Source organism: Erpetoichthys calabaricus, chromosome 2 (genome assembly GCF_900747795.2).
Source record: "Erpetoichthys calabaricus chromosome 2, fErpCal1.3, whole genome shotgun sequence".
NCBI classification, from domain to species: domain Eukaryota; kingdom Metazoa; phylum Chordata; class Cladistia; order Polypteriformes; family Polypteridae; genus Erpetoichthys; species Erpetoichthys calabaricus.
In genome coordinates this window covers 86176355-86198555 of record NC_041395.2, presented here as the reverse complement: position 1 = coordinate 86198555, position 22201 = coordinate 86176355, and the positions used below count along the sequence as shown (strand labels likewise).

The 22201-nt window shown below is 34.8% G+C and overlaps 1 protein-coding gene across 7 annotated transcripts in view; it reads left to right on the top strand.

Annotated features, from left to right (window-relative positions):
* atp8b2 (ATPase phospholipid transporting 8B2) overlaps window positions 1-22201 on the top strand; it is a 142695-nt gene that overhangs the window by 82380 nt on the left and 38114 nt on the right. For 6 of the 7 annotated variants that reach the window (XM_028794033.2, XM_028794030.2, XM_028794031.2 and 3 more), the window contains 9 exons: window positions 2012-2084; window positions 2173-2243; window positions 3970-4049; window positions 5513-5671; window positions 5930-6018; window positions 7657-7853; window positions 14508-14716; window positions 15258-15301; window positions 16227-16392. In XM_028794033.2, the coding sequence (XP_028649866.1) occupies window positions 2012-2084; window positions 2173-2243; window positions 3970-4049; window positions 5513-5671; window positions 5930-6018; window positions 7657-7853; window positions 14508-14716; window positions 15258-15301; window positions 16227-16392 (1088 nt within the window). Of the gene's footprint in view, window positions 1-1407; window positions 1532-2011; window positions 2085-2172; window positions 2244-3969; window positions 4050-5512; window positions 5672-5929; window positions 6019-7656; window positions 7854-14507; window positions 14717-15257; window positions 15302-16226; window positions 16393-22201 lie in introns of all 7 variants that reach the window. The other variant, XM_051923263.1, reaches the window with a different exon arrangement.

Below are 22201 nucleotides of genomic sequence, written 5' to 3'. Positions count from 1 at the left end.
TATTTAACACAACTTTCTTTTGAATGATTTAAAAAAAAAAAAGTGGTACTTAGTTCACTTTTTTCTTTTTGTTGTAGAAAGAGACATACATGTTAGATTAACTAGTAATTCTTAACAGGCTCCAAATAAGTGAGTGTGGGTGATGTATGAGTGTGTCCTATCCGTGGCTGGTTTCATGGTGTTGAATAGACTTCTTTTTTGTTTACTCTTTATTTTCTTTCTTTTTGTACTTGCCTGTGTTAACACTTAATACACATGTTGTTTAATAATGAAAATATAACCAGCACAGCTGGCTAGTGCGATTGGTTTCTTCAGAAACCTAAGTTTTTGACATGCTAAAAATATTGTAATACATTCACTTAACATGTTATGTAAAATGTAATAGCTCAGAATAACATTTTATAATGATAATTGGAAATACGTATCCTAGGCCTGGTCAGTCTCATTTTTTTCATGTCCATTCTGCTCTCTCAGTTTGAGTACAAAAATATTTTATTTAGACAGTTGCATTTTTTTAGTTATGAGTAGTACATTCTGCTGCAAAACTAGGCTTCCAAGCCAACTTAACTACTCAAGAAAATTCATTTTTCCTGCATGCTTTTCTTATTAGTTTATACTTTTAATGTCAAGCTCAGTAGATGGAAAAATGCTAAATGTGTGTATCTCTTTGAAGTAATAATATTGTAACAATTAGGAGTATGTACTGTATAGATAAGTAAATATGACTGCATTCTGAATTGTTGCAAACCAGCAAAATATTCTCTCTGTTTAACATTAAGAAATCTGCGTTGGATGCCTTATTTAGATGAATGGTTCCCTTGCCTAAGGGATCTTTTTTTATCTTCATGGATATGTATATATGGATATTATGAAGTCAATTTAAGATCATTGTTAATGTACCACGATGAAAAGTGTGTTACATGTATATGTCAAAAATATTATTTATGTGGAAAAATTGTTTGTTTTCCTCTCACATTCCAAAGTATATGTGTAAAGCTGACTAGTAACTATGAGTTGGTATTCATATTTTAAGTATGTGCATGACTACGCACTATCATAAGCTTGTGCTAATTTATTAGTGCTTTGTGCTTTTCCCCCAATGCCTAAGGTTTCTTCCCCCTACAAACATAAATTATATTAGGTGAGTTTAACAATAGATGGGTATTTTCTATCTGTATGCTTAATTATCGGCTGGTAGATCAGAAGCAGTAAGATTCCTGGCAACTTCTAGCCTTCTCACTGCTGATCTCAAAAAGGGTTAATGATTTTAAAACTTCCCTTATAATGTGAGCTACAATTTATGCAAGCTAGGCAGTTACCATGTGCATGACTCTTAAAGAAACAAAAGAACATCCTTTCTGTAGAAGAGCAGTTGAACTTTGACAGCATGATTTTTATTTGAAATAGGCCTTTTTGAAGATGCTGGAAAATTACACAACAGAACAAGAAACTTGCACCTTGAGTCCGACCATGCAGTTTGGCGAAATATAGTATATACTGTGTCCACGCTGAATTATGAAGATCTGCTGATGTGATGTATTAATATTCTACACAGTAAACATACACTTAGATGTATAGTACTACTATGTATAATACTACAATACAGCATACTGATGGTGGAAATGTTAGAAAATAGACTCCAAGGAAACTGGATACTTTAGATATGGCATGCATTTATACTTCACAAACTGTGGCTTGTCAAAATTCAGATAATCTGTCACTTAGCTTAACTGCATTGTCTTTTCAATATGGGTGCAGATTAAATTTCATCTTCTCTTCAGAAAATAGTTATGGGGAACCTAAATTTTCAGTTCAGCACTACATCTTAATATTCTAGACATTGTTTTATCATAGATACCATAAAATTATGACTCCTAATTCAAATGGATACTCCTTAAATAGGACAGAAAACTGATTTTCATTAAAGAAGTACAATTTTTCTTGTTTCTTTTGTTTCTGTAAAAGTATTTGGACCTTTTTTTATGTTATATTTATTTATTTGTTTATTCAGCCTTCAAAATGAAAAATGGATGAATGTTCGTGTTGGTGACATTATCAAGCTGGAAAATAACCAGTTTGTGGCAGTAAGTTGTTCATTTTTTTATTTTCTTCAAATTAAGCTCCTTTGTGAAGAATTAGGTTAATTTTGCTCATTTTCCCTTCTTTGCACAGGCAGACCTGTTATTGCTGTCTAGCAGTGAACCACATGGACTGTGTTATATTGAAACTGCAGAGCTTGATGGGTGAGAGCATTGCAAAATATGGCCTTTGCAATAGAGTGCTGTGTGCCAGGAAGGACTAGGAGTGTATTACTTTTGGGCCAGAAAATGCAAAATCCTTCATTTTTATCCTGTTTCTGACTCTTCTGCATTTTTAGTTGTACTATTCATGTAATTCAATTTTATAAAACAGGTGCTTTGGACTGATTCTATTACTTTCTCAGTCTTTTCTCATGTAAATTAAGATTAATTTCATAGTTTCGCCATATGACATTTTCTTTGAGCATTTACATGCTCTCCGTCCAGACTATTTCATTCAGTTTCATGTACTTGAATTGTCTTGTTAGGTACCTTCTGTTATTTTGTATTGCTTTCCATTGCACTCTTGTTTTCCATGTAAAGCACCCTGTAGTGGTGCTTAGATAGACAGATAGTACTTTATTTGTGCCAATTGCTGAACTTTAGCGTTTTTAGTGCAAGAAATAATATAGCAAACAGCAACAACAAACCTTAAATAAACACAAAGAATTCTAAAAAAGAAGAAAACCTCAGCTTTTGGATAAAGATAAGGAGTGCAGCCACAGTTTTGTCTTTGCTCTCTCCTCCACTACTCCCTCCAGTTGGTCCCCTATTTGTCGCCTAACTGAGCCAGCCTTCTTAAACAGTTGGTTGGTTCAGTAGGCCTCTTTTCAAATGATGTTACCAGCCTTGCACACCACAGCATAGAAAATCACACTGGCTATCATATAGTTGTAAATCATGTAAAGGATGTCACAACTCACATTAAGGGTAGGTTGCCTTATATTGTTACTATGTATTACTATACCATTCCAGTTTCTCATTGGTGTGGACCCACTAGTACTTCTAGCAGTGTACCACTTCCATATCCACTCTCTGAATAGTGATCAAACATAGAGGATATTGGATGCAGCGAATAACAATAATTATAACTGGTTTATTATTTTTTTTATCATATTTAGTTGCAGACAATTCTCTTTGCACCAAGAAACAAAGTTATCCACCTTTACCTTTTATCTGTCTTGTGCATATACCCCATTAGTGCAGAATCATCAGAAAAGTTCTGCAAGTGACATGACCTACTGTTATATTTATATCTGAGGTGTACAGGGTGAACAGAAAAGGTGACAGACAGGACTGTTTCATGTGGTGTTCTAGTGTTGCTCACAACCATATCAAGGCACAGCTCTTGAGTCTCTCGTGACATGGTTTGCCAGATAGTCTGTTATCTAGGACACCAAAGACTCATTAACCTGCATATCCATGAGCTTATTCCCTAATAGTAATGCCTGAATGGTACTTGAAAGCATTGGGGCAAATCACAAAACATAATCCTCAGAGAGCTGCCAGGTCTGTCCACATGGGAAAAATCCTTGTGGAGCAGATGGATGATTGCATCATCCTTTCTAGTCCAATAAGCAAACTGCAGTGGGTCCAGGTGGACCTATATAGTCCGGGACCAGAATCTTAAAGGTCTTCATGATGTGAGATATAAAGGCTACTGGTCTGTAGACATTGCGTAAAGAGGCACATACTTTTGAACTGAAACAATACAAGATGCATGGGAAGGATCAATTTAAAATATTTCATGTTTCATATAGTGGTTGTCTACTTATAAATAAATGGGTTATTTAAAATAAATTGGTCTCCTTTAGAGCTCTATTTTCTGACCATAGTAAATTACAACTAACCTTGTCAGGAATTAATCATTTATTAATCTTCACTTCTTTAGAGAAACAAATATGAAAGTTCGTCAGTCATTGCCAGTAACATCTGAACTATGCGACACAAGCAAACTGGCCAAGTTTGATGGTGAGTATTAATATTAATGTTAGTCATCAGTATTTCATTAATGAAAGCAACTTTCAGTCTGTGAACAAAAACATGTATGTCTTGCTTAGTCGCCCACATTAAAAAAGCACAAATTAATAATTTGTATTTTGCATTATATTTTTAATTTTTTTACATGTTCAATGTGCAGCCCAGCAGCTGGATTTCAAATAACCTCTTCTGTTATTTTATCAAGATGCAATCTAGTGACAGACCTTAGTTATGTTTATTTACAGAATTCACATCCTTAATTTTTACTGTTTTTAGATCTCATGCTACACAATATGTAGACTTTAACAACACATTTATTTTTCCCCCTATTGCTTTTTTCTTGATCTGTTTATTGTGTCAATAACATAGCACAATAAGCAAGGGTTTATGACAAACACAGAGTATATAGAAGCTTTTAGGAACAGTGGTTCTCTAGGGATTTTACTATACATACTGTCTTTCAGGGCCTAATGCATAGCATTTTTTACTCTGTCAATATTTGTTAAATTAGTCAACAGCACAGTATGTAAAAAGATTTGTCATTGTCCACAAAATTCACATTTTCATCAGAGTTCAGACTCAGATTAAGTGTTTTGACTCATTTTATTCTGATTATATTTGTGTAGCATTGCATGGTAAGCAGTGTACGGTGTTATTCATTTAAGCTGCGTTACAGATTCTGTTCTCACAAGAAAGATCTAATGCTTGCAAAGGTCTACTTAATCATCATGGATGTGACCATAAACATACATATGCATGGCATTATACTGCCCACATTGAACAAACTTAATTCAGTTCTTTATGAACAAAACTAAATGGAACCAGTTTAGTTCATGTATTCATGATGTTGTTCAATAGGATAATAGAATGTGAAATGAGTTCATTAAAATTCACACACACACACATTTATTCTGTGCCAATATTGTGTCTCCATTTAAGCTAAAATGCACATCTTTAGGTTGTAGGAGGCAACTGACCTATACAGAATTAAACAATAAAACATGGGGAGAACACACAGTGACTATACAATAATTCAAACCCAGTATCCTGCCACTGTGAGGCAGCACTGCTAACCACTGCTTTGCTGTTCCACCCTCATTCCATAATTTTTAAAATAAATGTATTAGCCCAGGTTTTCCTCTGGATGTATCCGTGTTCTTCCTGCAAATCAAAGATGTGCATGTTAGATGAACTACTCCCATATGAGTTTGTGTGTGAGTGTGCCTTGCCTCTAGATGGTTTCTGCATTGCTAGTATGAAGGCCCTTGCCTCTGATGACCTTGAACTAGAATAAGTGGTTTGCTGACATATGAGTGTGAGCCATTAAGAATACTAATTAGCATTTTATTGAGATATGTTTTTAAAAAAGCGAGACTACATGAGTTTGACTGTGTATTTTCATTCTTCAATTTTCTAAGAAAATACTGTTTATGTTGTCTTTGTATATTCGTCAGGTGAGGTGATCTGTGAGCCCCCTAACAATAAGCTTGACAAGTTCTGTGGGATGCTGTACTGGAATGAGAATAAATACGCACTAAGTAATCAGAATATGCTGCTGCGGGGATGTGTATTGCGTAACACAGAGTGTTGCTTTGGGCTTGTCATCTTTGCAGGTAACTGAACAAAGGAGCACAATGTAAAACAATAATTACTAGATTGAGACCCAAGAGAATTTTGTGGACATAGGGTTTCACAGGGGAATACTAAGCCATCAAGTAAAAGTATTTTAATTGAGCCTAACTGTTAAAATAAAGTTCACATGTGGAGCCCAGTGTTTTTCATTTTATTATGTAAAGCAAAGCAATTTCAATTGTTTTAACGTTTGAATGATGAACAAAATAATTTATATCAATATTTTGTCATCTGAACAGGACCAGATACCAAACTCATGCAAAATAGTGGAAGGACAAAGTTCAAGAGGACAAGTATTGACCGCCTGATGAACACACTTGTTCTCTGGGTATGACTTCTGCAAGATGAACTGTATGTTGATAAATGTAACGGCAGTTACTTTCTGGGGCTTTATCTGCCGCTTTTGAAAGATTGCCCATGTAACTTGCATCTGAGATCTGAGAACTATGTATACATCATTCCACTATATCTCATTACTCACACAAAGATTATGCTGGGTTCAAAGTTTCTGCTTTAATTCTCTCCACCAATTACTTTAGAAATGCCAGATCATACAATATTAACCAAAATTTAAACAAACATAATTTTGCAGCCCATTTACCTGCTACATTGAATGAATTGCATAAAGTATTGCAAAGCAAAAGTGATAAACAGGACAATGTATGTTATTTTTAAATTTACAAGAAAAACACGGAAGGGATTTTTAAGTAGACATGTTAAACAAGGATCTCGGTTATAAAGAGTGCTGTCCTACTCCCATCTGGTCCTTGTCAGTCAAATGTTTTTCACCTATGTAAACTTTGCGCTCCTACAGAACAGGGATTCAAAATTTATTTAAACAAACTTTTTCCTTTTTTTCATTCTTAAAGATTTTAACATAGTATAATTTCACTTTAAAATAATCATTTTTGAGTTTCAGGGTTTTAAAATAAAAATTTCAAAGAGACCAAAATTTCAGCGTATGATTTCTTACTAATAAAATTAGTGAATTGGTCAAGCATCTCTGTGCTTTTTTAAGGTTCTGCACATTCTTCTTTTTCTTTTTCTTCTTCCTCTTCATGTTTTCCCAGATTGATTTTTATGACCAGATGCCTTTTCTGACACCAACCCTCCCCATTTATCTGGGTATATTATTCAAAATTAATTTAGATTCCCCACCTCCACAATGTAGCACCTTTCAGGGTTAGATATCTCAATAGTTATAAGTGGGATTGCTTTGTGAATCAAAATTTCCACTCTTCTGGTGTTCTTAAGGGTAGTTAGAACCTTATTATTTAAAATGGAATACTGCAAAAAATTCTATATCAGATATCAAAAACAAAAGAAATTAAGTCACTTTTCTCCTCTATAGTTTATAATTGAAGCCTTTAATATTCCAGCTTACAAAAATGTTACAGTTTTATGTATTTTAGAGTTTATTTATTAAGTTTGTTTTTTAAATTATTTTATGTTTCTGCAAAATTTCTATATTGTGTTTGCCCCTCCTTGAAACATTTGTAAAGTATGTGTTGCTGAGCCCTGCAACCAGTAATGCAATCAGTAATGTCATATAACAAGAGAATTGGCATAGAAAAGGATAAGCTGTCTAACCATCTCCTTGACAAAGTAACATTTTCTAAAAGTAAATACAAAAAACATTTTTGTCAGATGTATCTAGTCAGGTAGTACAATAGTTGACATGTCTCAGTTCATTCCACTATTAATAGTAATATATCTGAACACTTTATTTGTCTTACTGCTAGAAAATGGTGATTTTTAAGTAAAAAGGGCTGTTTTTTAGATTAAAACACACTGAATAATACAAAAGTAACTTAAACTTACTTAGAAGTAAAATAATAAATACAGTTATGTAGAAATTGCGCAACTGGTTCCTTTTTTATGTCCTGTTTCTTATCCTCCATCTTACCAGCAAATATAATTCACATTATTTTAATTTATTTCTTTATATCATATCTCTCTTTTTCAGATCTTTGGCTTTTTGGTTTGTATGGGTGTAATCTTGTCAATTGGAAACACCATTTGGGAGAAGGAGGTTGGCTTCCTGTTCCAGATTTACCTGCCTTGGGACAAGGGTGTGGACAGTGTAGTCTTCTCAGGCTTCCTTTCATTCTGGTCATACATCATCATTCTCAACACCGTGGTGCCGATTTCTCTCTATGTGAGGTCAGACTCTCTTCTGTTTTTTTTCCCAACACATATATAACATCATTTAAAAAAGAGTAAGGAACACTTTTTATCTAAGTCATTAGAATTATTAATATTTTTGTAACATATTCACATGTACAGTATTTGGATTTACTTGTCAAATTGTCCTTCAGCTTGTCATAAATACAATTTATTGTCTTGCTCGTCATGCATGCACCATGTCTCTGTGGCTGAGGCATTGAACTATAAACCACAAGGCTGCTGCTTCACTTCCTACCTTTGATTTACTGTGTGACCCAGAGGAAACCACACATTCTTTCCATGCTCCAATTACTCTGCCCATGCTCCAAAAAAAAAAAAAAGGTAAATTTTTGTATCCTGATATTGTTACTCACCTTGAATAAAGGTATTAACCAAAAATTTAATAATAATACCTTAGTGTTTCTCCCTGTGTTTGTGTGGGTTTCCTCCCACAGTCCAAAGACATGCAGATTAGGTGAACTGGCAATGCTAAATTGGTCCTAGCGTGTATTTGTGTGTGTGTGTGCGTGCCCTGTGAATAACTGTTACCCAGTCCAGGGTTTGTTCCTGCCTTACATATTATGCAAGCTGGGATAGACTCCAGCATCTTTTCACAACCCTGGTCTGGATTAAACGGGTTAGAAAATGACATGACAATGCTTTAGTATTGTGGAGCATTCTAACATATGAGCCCGTTTTAACAACAAATGTTTCCAAATGCAGAATATATTCATTGTTATGGCCCTTGCACTGTAAGGTCTTTTTAACATATTTATTAGGTCATAAAATTTCATTTTTTAACATTCACTCAGTCTCAGCAGTTTAGTCCAGGTGCTGACATTTTTAAAAATATATAAATAAACATAAAGGTGTTGCATCCCAAAAATTATATTTGATATTTTTCATGTGCTTAAAAAGCATGAAATTACTACACAAATCAAAAAAGGACATTACCTTCCAGGACCTTTTTCTTTTAGAAATAAATTTCATTAAAATATACTGGCTTATGTTACCAGGATAAATTTGGGCCTGTGGCTATAATTAGCTATATTTATCCATCCATCCATCCATTATCCAACCCGCTGTATCCTAACACAGGGTCATGGGGGTCTGCTGGAGCCAATCCCAGCCAGCACAGGGCACAAGGCAGGAAACAAACCCCAGGCAGTGCGCCAGCCCACTGCAGGGCACACACCCCCACACACCAAGCACACACACTAGGGACAATTTAGGACCGCCAATGCACCTAACCTGCATGTCTTTGGACTGTGGGAGGAAACCAGAGCACCCAGAGGAAACCCATGCAGACACGGGGAGAACATGCAAACTCCATGCAGGGAGGACTCGGGAAGCGAACCCTGGTCTCCTTACTGTGAGGCAACAGCGTTACCACTGCTCCACCATGCTGCCCTTCGCTATATTTAGTTCTTTTATTTTCACAAATTAATCAATGGCTGCAATGATTCCTGTCATATGTAGAAAATTATGTCCAGAATTACAGTAAGGCTTTCCTGTGATCTGTGTTGTGTCTCTGTCTTGTACATACTGTCATCTGCACAATCCTCTTTTTGATATTTATTTTTTCCCCTTTTATTGCATTTTTTTTTTTCATTATTAGCAGTAAGGAAATACACACTCATGACCCCTCAACCGTTTGACATGGCCCAAACAATCCAGGTTGGATCACAGGTACATACATATATTACTGCTGTATACATACATTAGCAATGCACATATTACATGCTGTGTGAATGTACTCACAAAAATCAGAGGATAGTATTCTAATAATGTAGCATCTAAACTTTTCTACCTTACAGAATTTTTTCCTTTCAGTGCAGACACCTCTAATTCAGAACTACATTTTTCTATATCTGTTCCAGCATCCACATTCTGGTAAATACTTGTACTATATATTTGCCAATAAAATGCTTACTAACAGACAGAAATATTAGTAGTGTGAATTATCAATTGATTTTTGTGAAACATTTTCCACAGTAGCATTTATAGCATAACAGTCTCATACCTGCTCAATTTAATTCATGGACACAAGGAGTTGGAGACCCGGATGAACTGGGTGCAAGATCGGAAACATATTGTTTCTAAATTGATATTTTTTTGTTTTTTCTTTCTTTTTATTTTATTAGGGTAAAAGCTGTGGTAACTGAATGTGTTGTAGTCATCTATCACAACATAGTGCGTGTTGTCTTTGATATTAAGTACTTTAACGTAAGGATAATTTGAAGATTAGCTGTTCAACCACCACATTCTGTTAAGCTTGTGAGCAAAAAAAAAAAGGAAAGATTTAATATTTACACAATAAGTCTGTAATATTCAAAATTAGTCATTTTTTCTTATAAGAATTGTCATCAGCCTCATCCATCCAGCCACCCATTTTGTGAACCTCGTTTTCCAGTATTTGAATAAGACACCAGTCCATTATAGGACATAAACACAAGCTACTACAGCATGTAACCAATCAACATCTCATGTTGGGCCAAATTAGAGTTGCCAATTAACTTATTAAAAACTATACGAAATATTTTTCTCTTTGACGCTTTCTTTTACCTTGTAAATTTTGTTACTTCATAATTGTACATAATAATATGTTCTAGACCTTTATAGTAAACAGTGCTATAACATAAACCATTATTGAACTGATTTCAGTTCATTATAGACAACTTTGGAATTTAGTAGATTACTAGACTACCAGGAAAAAAATTAATATGTGTAAACTCCACACACTTGGTCAGGAATAGAACTCTGGGGAGCAAAATTGTTAGGCAGTATCAGTAACCATGTTTCTGCTATACTGTCATCAGTACCTTAATCCACTTTTTTCATAATTAGAGATTATTTTTCTAGAATCATGCTTAAAATAGTATGAAATACATATTTTATTGTTTGTGATCCTTCAGGTCATTCTTTTTTTATTTTTAATTAACTGAGTAAATGTAATGCTTTACATTTATATTTTGAGGATTTTAATCTTTAACAACTAACAGACTTTTAAAAAAAAAAAAAAAAAAAAGTTTAGATAAGTAGGGTGGCAAGTTGGTGCAGTGGTCAATACATCCTTACAGTTCCAGAATGCTGTGAGTTGCATGTTCTTCCCATGTCTGCTTAAGTTTTTCCCTAGGTAATTTGCTTTCCTTGCACATTCCAAAAATCTGTAAATTTAACGGTGCCTCTGAATCGGCATGTGGCTAACCAGTGATGGTTCATGCCTTGTATCTTATTCTTTTGGAATAGTTTCTGGTCCCTATAATGATGAACTTTATTTAATGTGTTACAATGGATAACATAAATATGCAGCTACTTTGACAGACATGAAAAGACATTTCCTTTTGATTTTTTTTTCATTCTTGAAATTTCTGTTTCATGTATATTTTGATTATGGTGCGAGGAGACCTTTTGCAAGCAGTATTATATACAATATAGATGAACAGTTACAGTGTATCAAATTTACAGATTGCTGAGAAGGTGCTTGACTAAAGGTGAAGAGTGTCACCAGAGTGACATTTCTTCTGGAAGCAATATTGCATATTTTTCAGCACAAGGCACTGACGTTTATGGGTTAAATCAAAAACGTTTCTGTATGTGATAGGATAAGTCTAGCATCATGGCTGTGTCACTGTCTCTGGGTGGCCACTTCTGATCTGATGATTAGATGTTTAGATGTGTTCTGAGTTTGCTGAATATCCTTACTGAAAGTAAGGATATTTTCCTTAAGTGTGTCTTCTGTAAGGTAATACCATGGTTGTTTTCTTGTATGTATGTACAGTCTTGCTGCAATTTACGGCCAACCAAGTTGAGGCCATTATTTTCTTATGGTCGATGGCCATAGGAAAACAATAGGGTAATGTAGAAATTTTCAAAACCAGTCATTGCGGGCTACAACTGCCATATGCCTTTTGTTAATCAAACGTTCTATGCCAATCATAAATGGGTAGACTCTGCATAGAAGCAGTGATCGAAACGGTGGTGGAGCTGCAGAGGTAGCAGTCTCCTAGCTGTCTTCCTTCTTCTACTTATACTGCAGCTAGCAAATGGCAGCAAACTAGCAATAAGTTAAGAAAAAAATAAATAAAAAATCATTGTGCTCACAGAGTTCCTATTTTTTTTTTTGAAGTCGTACTTCATTCACATCTTTTTTTGTTTCTGACCTGTGCAGATGATTTGCACTATTTTCTTTCATCAAGAAGATAGAGACACCTTGTAAATAGTAATAAATGTTATTATTAATATTAATAATATTTCACTGGGTCCGTTATTTGTGTCTCTTGGGAGGGCCCTTTAAGGTATTTTGATCAACACTGCTCCCGCTGGCTGATTCTTATGCACTCAGCCCGCACTGCTTTCACTTGCATGGGCCTGGCATTCTGGCACTGAAACTCGAATATTGCTTTGTGATACTCCTTATCGACAGTTAAAGTTTGTGTACTGGTAACTCACACCAGACCCATAGAGCCTCAATTACAATGACACGCTTTGTGACTGACATATGGACAATTTGACTGTATTTGATGTTGAGTATGTGAAGAGCAGCAGTCTTGTCACAATAATGGTTGTGTCACCATTTTCACTTACACATGGCTGCTGTTACTTGAACAGTTAAAAGAATATGGTCAGTCTTGCTTTCAGCACAGTATTAGACAGATTAGGCAGTGTAGCTTACTTGGACTGAGAGACTGAGGATTCAGTCTCGGCAGGAACCCTCCCTATCAATTTCTGTAAGTGTTAAAATATGTAAACAAATCTAATTTGATGTTTTGTGTTATTCTGTGTTTTCCACTGTTCACCTGAAAAGATAAAACCGGATTATGTCTAATTTATTCTTATCTCCTCATTTGTTTCAGACCAAGGTCATGGTAAAGTCTGTTATCATTGAATGAGAGTTTCATTTGATTATATGTGTTATAAATAAATAAATTAGGTGCACATAAATAAAAAAGAATATATAACAATATACAATATTCAGTAGAGTACTTTTTCAGCTACACTTTACCACAAAGTGGCCAAACTGCTTTAGATAGAAATAACCAAGTATAGGGCTTTGTTTATTCTCTATGTTATGGATTAGCATTGATTGTCACACTAAAGTAAATTTATTTACAAAATCCAAAACTATAATGTTAGCACCTGTAAAGTTAAACTGCTTTTCATGTTTAGTTCTTGTGACAGAAAGAGATGTGTATTTCTTATTGAGCATGAGTGAGCATGTATTCATATAAACATGTAGGACTGTGTACATATACTCATTAATATATATGAATACTTTAAGTTCTCTCACATAAAATCCGTTGATAGCAGAGGGAAAGAAAACAAAAACTCCAATTAAAAAATAACTTGGACAACATAAACCTTTGTGGCCCAGGTTCTTTTTGAAAAGTTAAATTTAAAGTCTGCCTGAAACTCCTGCCCCCAGACAGATTACTAGGCTATGAAGAGCAGTAATATGTTCATAACTCTGGTGCAAACATACAATCAACTGACACTGGGGTCTTATAGCCCAATTAAAAAAGAGTAGTATTGACACAACAAAATCAGGTGCAGGTCAAATGCTAATAGTAGCATCACCTATGGACAGAATTGTGTTGGAAAGTACTTATGATACAGATAAAGATTTTTCCCTGTCTTGAGGTAGTATGTATCCAGATCACTTTGATGTGGTTGTATTTCTTGATCTTGGAGTATTTAACAAAATCTCATTTCAACAGATTCTGCAGATTTCCAAAAAATTCCTGTATACCACTATGCTCGTCAAGAAATATCTATCCACATACTGATACTCATTTTGAAAATATATGGAACAAAATCATATCAGAATATTCTACATTTCTTATTTAAATCTCCTTACGCCTTTATATAGCATAACAAATTTATTCCTTATTAAGTATTCTTTATACGGGGCATACCTATGACAGTATTTTACATTTTTATGCACCTGGTATCAAAAACATTAATCTAGTCAATATTTTGCATTATTACGTACACTTCAACCAGATAATATTTTGGGTTAGTTTTTTGTTATATATCATTTCAGTGCTCTGTTTTGCTGCTTTCTTGAAGATCAAAGTATAGCTGTAAATGTACAGTGGAACATGGGCAAAGAATGTTTGAAACCGGTTCTAGTGGAAACATAGCTTGTCAGATTCATTGTTTAATGAGTGCCACCCTTACTGATTTTATCCACTACAAGGAAGAATAAATCTATCAAAAATAGTGATGGTGTCCAGCATCCCTAGTTGATACAGAGATGTAAAGGAGAAAGAGGATGTACCAGCAGTTCTTAAAAAATAGTATTTTGTGCTCTTTTAGTCTTTGCAGAAGCCAAAGTTTACCAATCAACACTAATTACAGATCATTGACTTAACCCTCTTTGTCACTTCCTCTCACCAGCTGGCTGAAGGTTTATATTACCTTTTTAATTTAAGTAAATACCTTCCTTCAGTCTGTATGGAATTTATTCATATATTTATGTGGCATTTAGGCCATGATTTCCATCTGTCTCATTTCTGTAACTTTCACATGAGAATTGTACATTTATTGTACAGAAAGGCTAATGATGAAAACTGAAGTTTTTTAATATTGAACTTTGATGAGCAATGCTGACAAGATCTTTCATAGTTTTACTTATTTATTTTTTTTTAGTGTTGAAGTGATCCGTCTAGGCCACAGTTATTTCATCAACTGGGACAAGCGTATGTATTGCCAGAAAAAGAATACACCAGCAGAAGCCCGCACCACAACACTTAATGAAGAACTGGGGCAGGTGGAATACATCTTCTCAGACAAAACTGGAACCCTCACTCAGAATATAATGACTTTTAACAAATGCTCCATCAATGGAAAGACATATGGTAATAATGAACCCTTTCTATTACATTTTTTTCTCTATATATACATTGCAGTCTGTCTAGTCAATAAAGATGTATCAAAATTGACCCAAAAAATCATCCTTTAAAAGCTTAAAACTGCATAGTGACAAAAACAAGCCCGATGTTAAACTGTACTTTGCGATATCTAAACAATTAAGCTAACTGTATAAAGGGCACACAGTGGCCAGTTCTGTCACTTTTTGGTTTTCCACTTCACCCTTCAAGGAAGCAACACAGCAAGAGTTGTCTAGTTCTGTTAATTTCTAAAACAAAGTTCTTTTCAGATGTCAATATTATAATATTTAGATTAGTTATTTTTTTATACCACTCTATGTCTAAGTTGTATTTACCTTTTTCATTTCTATAAGTAGTGACTCTCGTTCTATATATCCCTGTAGTTAAATTAGATATTTACATGCTCGGAACAAAATAAATAATTTTTAAGATATACCATATTTCAGAAAACAAGCATGCTATTCAGCTATCATTTAAATGAACTGGACAACGTTTGTATTTTTTTTAGGTGAGAGTTGTGATACTTTGGGACCCCAATCAAAAATAAGACAGGTTGGTTTGTGTTTATTAACACTTTTTTGTAATCTTTGTTTTGTGTCTTTCAATGTGCTTGTACAGGATTTATACTAACACTTCATTTTATTTCTCCTGATGAGGTTTTTTATTATTTACAGTATGTTATTTTATTTTAGTATAAATACAGAAATGAGGAAATGTAGAACTTTCTTATTTTAACAAACTTTTTTTTATTTGCTGAGATCAGACCATTTACTCTAACATGAGTGATCAGGTGCTATTTACTTCAAAAATGTAAAATTCAGTAATATAATTAGGAATTTCACATACCGATAATTCTCTGTGTCAATAAACAGTTGGACAGTTGTTTATATAGCACAATAGTGTTTTCTAGGACAAGGAAGTAGAAAACTGTTAATGCGTTTTTGAAATTTGAAATTTTTAAGTTTGAGCTAAAATCAGTCCGTCAGTGAGTGAGTCAGTCAGTCATTGTCCAACCCGCCATATCCTAACACAAGGTCACGGGGGTCTGCTAGAGCCAATCCCAGCCAGCACAAGGGCGCAAAGCAGGAACAAACCCTGGGCAGGGTGCCAACCCACCACCAGGTGCACACACACACACACACACACACACCCCAAGCACATACTAGGGACAATTTAGTATCGCCAATGCACCTAACCTGCATATCTTTGGACTGTGGGAGGAAACCAGAGCACCCGGAGGAAACCCACGCAGACACAGGGAGAACATGCAAACTCCACGCAGGGAGTAGCCGGGAAGCGAACCCAGGTCTCCTTACTGCGAGGCAGCAGCACTACCACTATGCCACCGTGCCACCTTGAGCTAAAATGAATTTGTAAATCATTCATAAATGTTATCTTAATTTTTTGTTATGTTTTGGACATTAATATGATGCAGTATTCTCTTGCTAACTGAAACATTTGACTTCCTTTTGTCCAGAAGGCACCGCCCCTTGACTTCTCCTTCAATGCCCTAGCAGATCACCACTTTGCCTTCTATGACCAAAACCTACTAGAGGCTGTCAAGATTGCAGACCCTTCTGTGCACGAATTTTTCCGTCTGCTATCTCTGTGCCATACTGTCATGTCTGAAGAGAAAAATGAAGGTGAGACTAATCAAGTGGTATCTAACAAAATGAGTTAAACACATTAGGAATAAAATAGCTGTTTGTTTTTCTCATAGCTTTAAAAATGCATAATGCCACTGAGCTATTTCTGATATAGTGCTTTTCAGCATATTATAAAATTGTTATACTACATCAGCAATACTCAACAGCAGCCTGCTTGCCAAATCCTATGGGAAACCATTTGGGTCAAAATGAAATAAGGAATCAATGGCAATTATGAAATAAATAATCAAATAAAAAATGCAACAAAAAAAGTCTCAAAAACATCATCAAGAAGACTGGTAAAGACTTTCTGAGAGAAGAGTTGTTGTTTTATGAGCCGTTTATTTTGGATCATAACAGCAGAAAAGTCTAATTAGATCATTTGGCTTTTAAAGTACAGTTTATAATTGTCAGTACAATGCCCATTGTTCAGTACACATTACAGCAAGTTATCTTTCTTTAAGAGTTACTACTGCCTCAATGTTTTTTCAAGTATGAATGTAAGAAAAGTAACAAGTATATTAAGTAACCTGCTGCCTACAATCAGGCCAAAGTAATTGACAGGAAATGATTAACCAGTAGCAACAGGTTAATCTCATTGGTCTTGATTGATGAGTGGTTAAGCCATAATGAAAAGAGGCATTCTGAAATAAGTAGCACTGGCATTAACAGAGACATTCAGAAAAATCCCATTGTAAAGTGCAAATTGTATATAAAGATGAGGCCATTTTTAAAATCTGCATTAATTTAATTTAAAGATAACTATATTATTGAACCAAAATAAAATTATGAAAGTATAATTCATAATTATATGTCTGTTTTTATAATTCATAATTACATGACTGTGTTTTCCTCATTTAATGATTTGATGACAAATTTTGATACTAACATATTTTGAGGAAAATTTAAATGGTCCACTGTGTAATTTGATATTACTTTAATTAAACAGCAAAAAATATATAATGTAATATATATATTTTTTTCTTCTAATTGCTGTCAGGTCATTTAATAATGCTGGTGAAGTGGGCATTAAGAGGCAAGGATGCAAAATGGTGCCATCTACTGATAGAATCACATCTACTCCCTCTAAAAAACAGCTGTTTCTGAGCATGAATGTTAAACTTCAGAAAGTTGAATAAATTAGACACGTTCCACCCATGTTTGCCTGATTTCACAAATCAAAATTAATCTTTTTTCACACTTTGTGACATGAAAGTCCACACGAGTATAGTTTCAGAAATGTGAATATTATTGATAAAGCTGGCTGAAAACGTCTGCAGGCATTTTGATGACTTCAAGATTCCAACAAGTATGCTTTTGTATTTCAAAGTTCTGCTCTTTCTTAATCCCAGGTAACTTTAGCCTGTGGCGAACACATCTAAATTTCAGTCAATGATTATAGATTCACATCTCACATTTTCTAAATTTGCACTTTTTTTTGTTGGCAACGCTCATATCCACAAGCCAATGTGAAGCCGGTTTTTAGAAACCTAATTTAATCACAAGCAGTTAGCATAATTTTGTCATAGATGAGCAGCCCGTGCATTGCCTACATATTACCCTGATTTGTTACACTCCCAAATTCAGAAAACTGGCTGTTGATTGTAAAATGCATTCCTCTCATTAGACTGCTACTTAGGTTAGGTATACTTTTTACATTTTAACATCTATTCACAATTTAAATTTAACAGATTTATTACATTTTAGACTATCAATAATGTCATATCTGTTCTTCTTTGACATTTCAAAGATACCTGAGCTTTGGAACTTTAAATGAGATTTGGAAAACAGCATTGCAAACAGATGCAGAACTATTTTATTTTTGTATTTTAGCTGTGTGCTGCTGTTTGGCCAAAAATTACTATGAAATTCCATTTTAATGGAAATCCTTCTGACTGTTTTTATTTAAGAAACAAAACATTCACAAAGCACAACTCAATCAAGTGAAAACAATATAGTATGTATAATAGTCTGTTACAAAGACACCCCTTCAAAGTCTGCCATTAGGAGTCTTTTTTTTTCATGCTAATTTATTTAAAATTGTTTACATTGTTGTTATCTATGCTCTGTGGATCTGCCATATAGTATAAAAACATAATGCCAAAAAAAATGCTTGCTTTGCCAAAAATATACAAATATATATTTGATTCTGCCAGTAATACACCCAAAAAGTTACTTTAAAAGGAAAAGAAAATCTCCTGAAAGCAAATATAGAATAGTAGACTATGATTACATTTTAAAAATGTTAGTAAAAAGCTGTTTTTTAAGTTCCAGCTATTTAATAAGTATCTCTGCATTACATACTGTAGTTATTACACTCGGTTGTAGAACTGTGATTCCAAAAAAAAAAAAAAAAAAAAGTATTGTACACTTTATTGCTGAAACCATTCAACATGTTTTAATAATACTTGTGCTGCTTACTTATGTCCTGTTACAGCTTAGGAAGGTATTGCACAATATGTCTGCATTAGCTGATAACACTAACAATGAACAATATCTTGTTAAACATAGGGAGGCTCACTGTTTTGTCTAAATTAAATTAAATAATAATCAAATTAAAATGAGACAAGACTATCTTCTTTCTTTCATTTTATAATGAAAACATAAGCATACCTGCTTTGCTGGATTTCTATGGGATATTAGAAACGTGACCTTGTTCCTTGCCTAACTAAACACTGACAATAGATATACTGTTTATGAGCAAATATATGGGTATATTCAGTGATTTTTGGCCATCACAATATATAAATATCTACCTTCTTTGATCACAGGTAGACAATAACATCTTAACAGCATGCTCATCAGTGCTTTTTGCTGTAGTGGAAATAGAAAAACTGCTTTTCCTCTACAGTGTCATTGTGGATAAAATGGTTAAATGCAAATCAATTGTTGCATGGATGCATATTTAAAATTCAAACCGCCGAGAATAAAGGTTTTCAAAGTGACGGTGATAAAGAGATGCGGTTTTGTTAATTTGTTAATATGCCTTATCCTCCTTCAGCAGTTGAGTGGAGATTAGTGCATTATTAATTCATAGTAGTGTTCAAAAAGATGTCCATTTTTTTTTTTTTTTTTCTTCAATCTAATATCAGGTTAAGGGAAATGTAGCCTAATCTCAGGCCCAAGTCAGGAAGTAATTTAGGGTTGGATCCAAGTCTACACATCTCGTCAACCTAGTACACATGTCAAAAGAAGCATGAATTCCCAAATTAACACACACAAACATTTGAAGTATTTGCAAATTGCACATAAACTGTAACTGGATCAAAATCAGATCTAATTCCCATGGATCTATACGTCTCCAATGAAGTAAAATGATCCACTGTATTGCCTGTGATCTTATTAGTATCATTTCACCTGGAATATTTGTTTTGGCTATTCACTCTTCTCAAATTGGCCAAAGTGAAGCCTTTAGACTGATTCCTGATTTTGTAGAGGTGGAGTATAGGTATGCTGTTAGGTTGACAATCATGGGATAATAAAACCTGTGCTAAATAAATATCAGCTTTTTTCTTGTTACAATTAATTTTACTTCTGCATACCTCTGCATTTTGTCTATATATTGTTGAAGCCTATCTTTATAGTAGTTTTGCTAAATGAAGAGCATTCATGTAGGCAAGTTATAAATTTGTGTCGATTGAAAACATATTATTATTTCTTGCCTGGAATTTCTAGAATGTAAAATTTGCTGAATAAGCAAAATAAGTCAGTCAGTCAGTCATTGTCCAACCCACTATATCCTAACACAGGGTCACGGGGGTCTGCTGGAGCCAATCCCAGCCAGCACAGGGCGTAAGGCAGGAACAAATCCCAGGGAGGGCGCCAGCCCACCGCAGGGCGTGCACACACACACACACACACACCAAGCACACACTAGGGACAATTTAGGATCGCCAATGCACCTAACCTGCATGTCTTTGGACTGTGGAAGGAAACCAGAGTACCTGGAGGAAACCTATGCAGACACGGGGAGAACATGCAAATTCCACGCAGGTAGGACCCAGGAAGCGAACCCAGGTCTCCTAACTGTGAGGCAGCAGCGCTACCACTGTGCCACCATGCTGCCAGCAAAATAAATATTACTCTAAAATCTGCATTTTTAGCCAAAGTGAATCAGCAGGGCTATGTACCACTATGTAGTGATAAAAACAGGTTGGATCCAGCTCTTTTTGTAATGTGAGTTGACTTAGACAGATGATACAAAAACTAGTACAGAGAAAATCACGAACAGATAGCTGGCGAAGGCAATTGTTTTTAATGTGTGCATACCACCAGACTTTTGTTTACAGGTAATTGTGTATTTGTATTTGAAATAAATAAAGCAATGGGTGGCACAAGTAGGTAGTTATTATGAAGTGTCCATTCTAAAATTCAGAGGAAACCCATGAGCAATATATATTTAGAATGAATTTTAGCCCAGATTTGAAACAAATACTTTGCAAAAACCAACAATTCTGTTTATTAAGCTCTCCAGCTGGGATTGCTTTTTAAATCACCATTTTTACTTTAAAGGTTATGTATTCTTAAATAGTTGTTGTCAGCATTTTTAAAGAACTAATGTTAGTGATTCTTTAATATTTAGGGTTTTTTTTGGGCTGGTACCAGAGGAAATGGGCTTTGTACATATATCTGATTTGATTCTTGTTTTTTTTTTTTCATTTTGAATGTTGTATACATTTGATTCACCCATTGTAATGTGCTAAATATGTTATACCTTTCCAGGTCTTCATGACTCTGCCTTGAATTCCAGAGGCCAAATGAAAGGATTATTTGCTGCATTATTTGTTTACTATAAAACTTTGGTATTAACAAATTATGTCATTCTCACGGAATAACTAGTAATAAAGTTAAACATTTCATTTCATGGTAATATGTAATACCAGCAAACCCTCGAATCTCAAAAGAATCACAAATCCAAGAATGGCAATCACTTTCTGTTCCCTGCGATATTTGGAGGGAAGCAAAATCATGGAGGGTGGGCGCGTCCTGGGAAAGTTTTCATTCAATTAAATAAATGTATTTGTACTAAAGCGGTTCCTTTTTGGAGCCGTGACTTATCTGGTTCTGGTGTTTCAGAAGCGCGTTGTAGGTGCCTGCGTTCATTGTTTTTATCTATGCGATCTTGTTTTTGTTTTTCTATGGCTGTGTCGTTAGCTAGAAGTCGTTTGATGACGGTGGTAGATTTGCGTGCTGAAATGACCAAGCCTGGAGGATCCGGGTTTGGAGGGCTACATTACTAAACGAAGGTGGTATATGTGGTGGTGTGCGCGGTCGCTTTCGGGCGGGGGTTGTACTGTGTACGGCTTGCTTGTGGCCTCTGGCATCTGTGAATATATACTGTACAACCTGGCATGCACGCTTTACCTCAAGTTTAGTTTATAGGTCGTGTTGTGTTGTTTGGGCGCCACTTACTGACTCAGGGGCGCTGAGGCGCAGTGCGAGTGCGCTTTCGGTGCTTCCTTCTTGCATATATACAAACATCACTAAACGAAGGTTGTATATGCGGTTGTATTGTGACGTGAAGTTTAGTTTACATGTTGTGTTGTTTGGGCGCCACCTACTGACTCTGCGCGTGCGCTTACGGTGCGTCTGGCATCCGTGCATACATACGACCTTCGTTTAGTAATATAGATGATATACTTTAATTGCATTTATATTATAGAGTGCTGCTTTCCTTTTTTTAAAATATTGTTTATGTTCTTAATCTTTAATATGTCAGATATTACATTTTTGCCTTTGTTGGTCAAAGAGTATATAAGGGTTAATCGTGTTTTTGCACCTTTTATTTATCAAATTGATTCTCCAC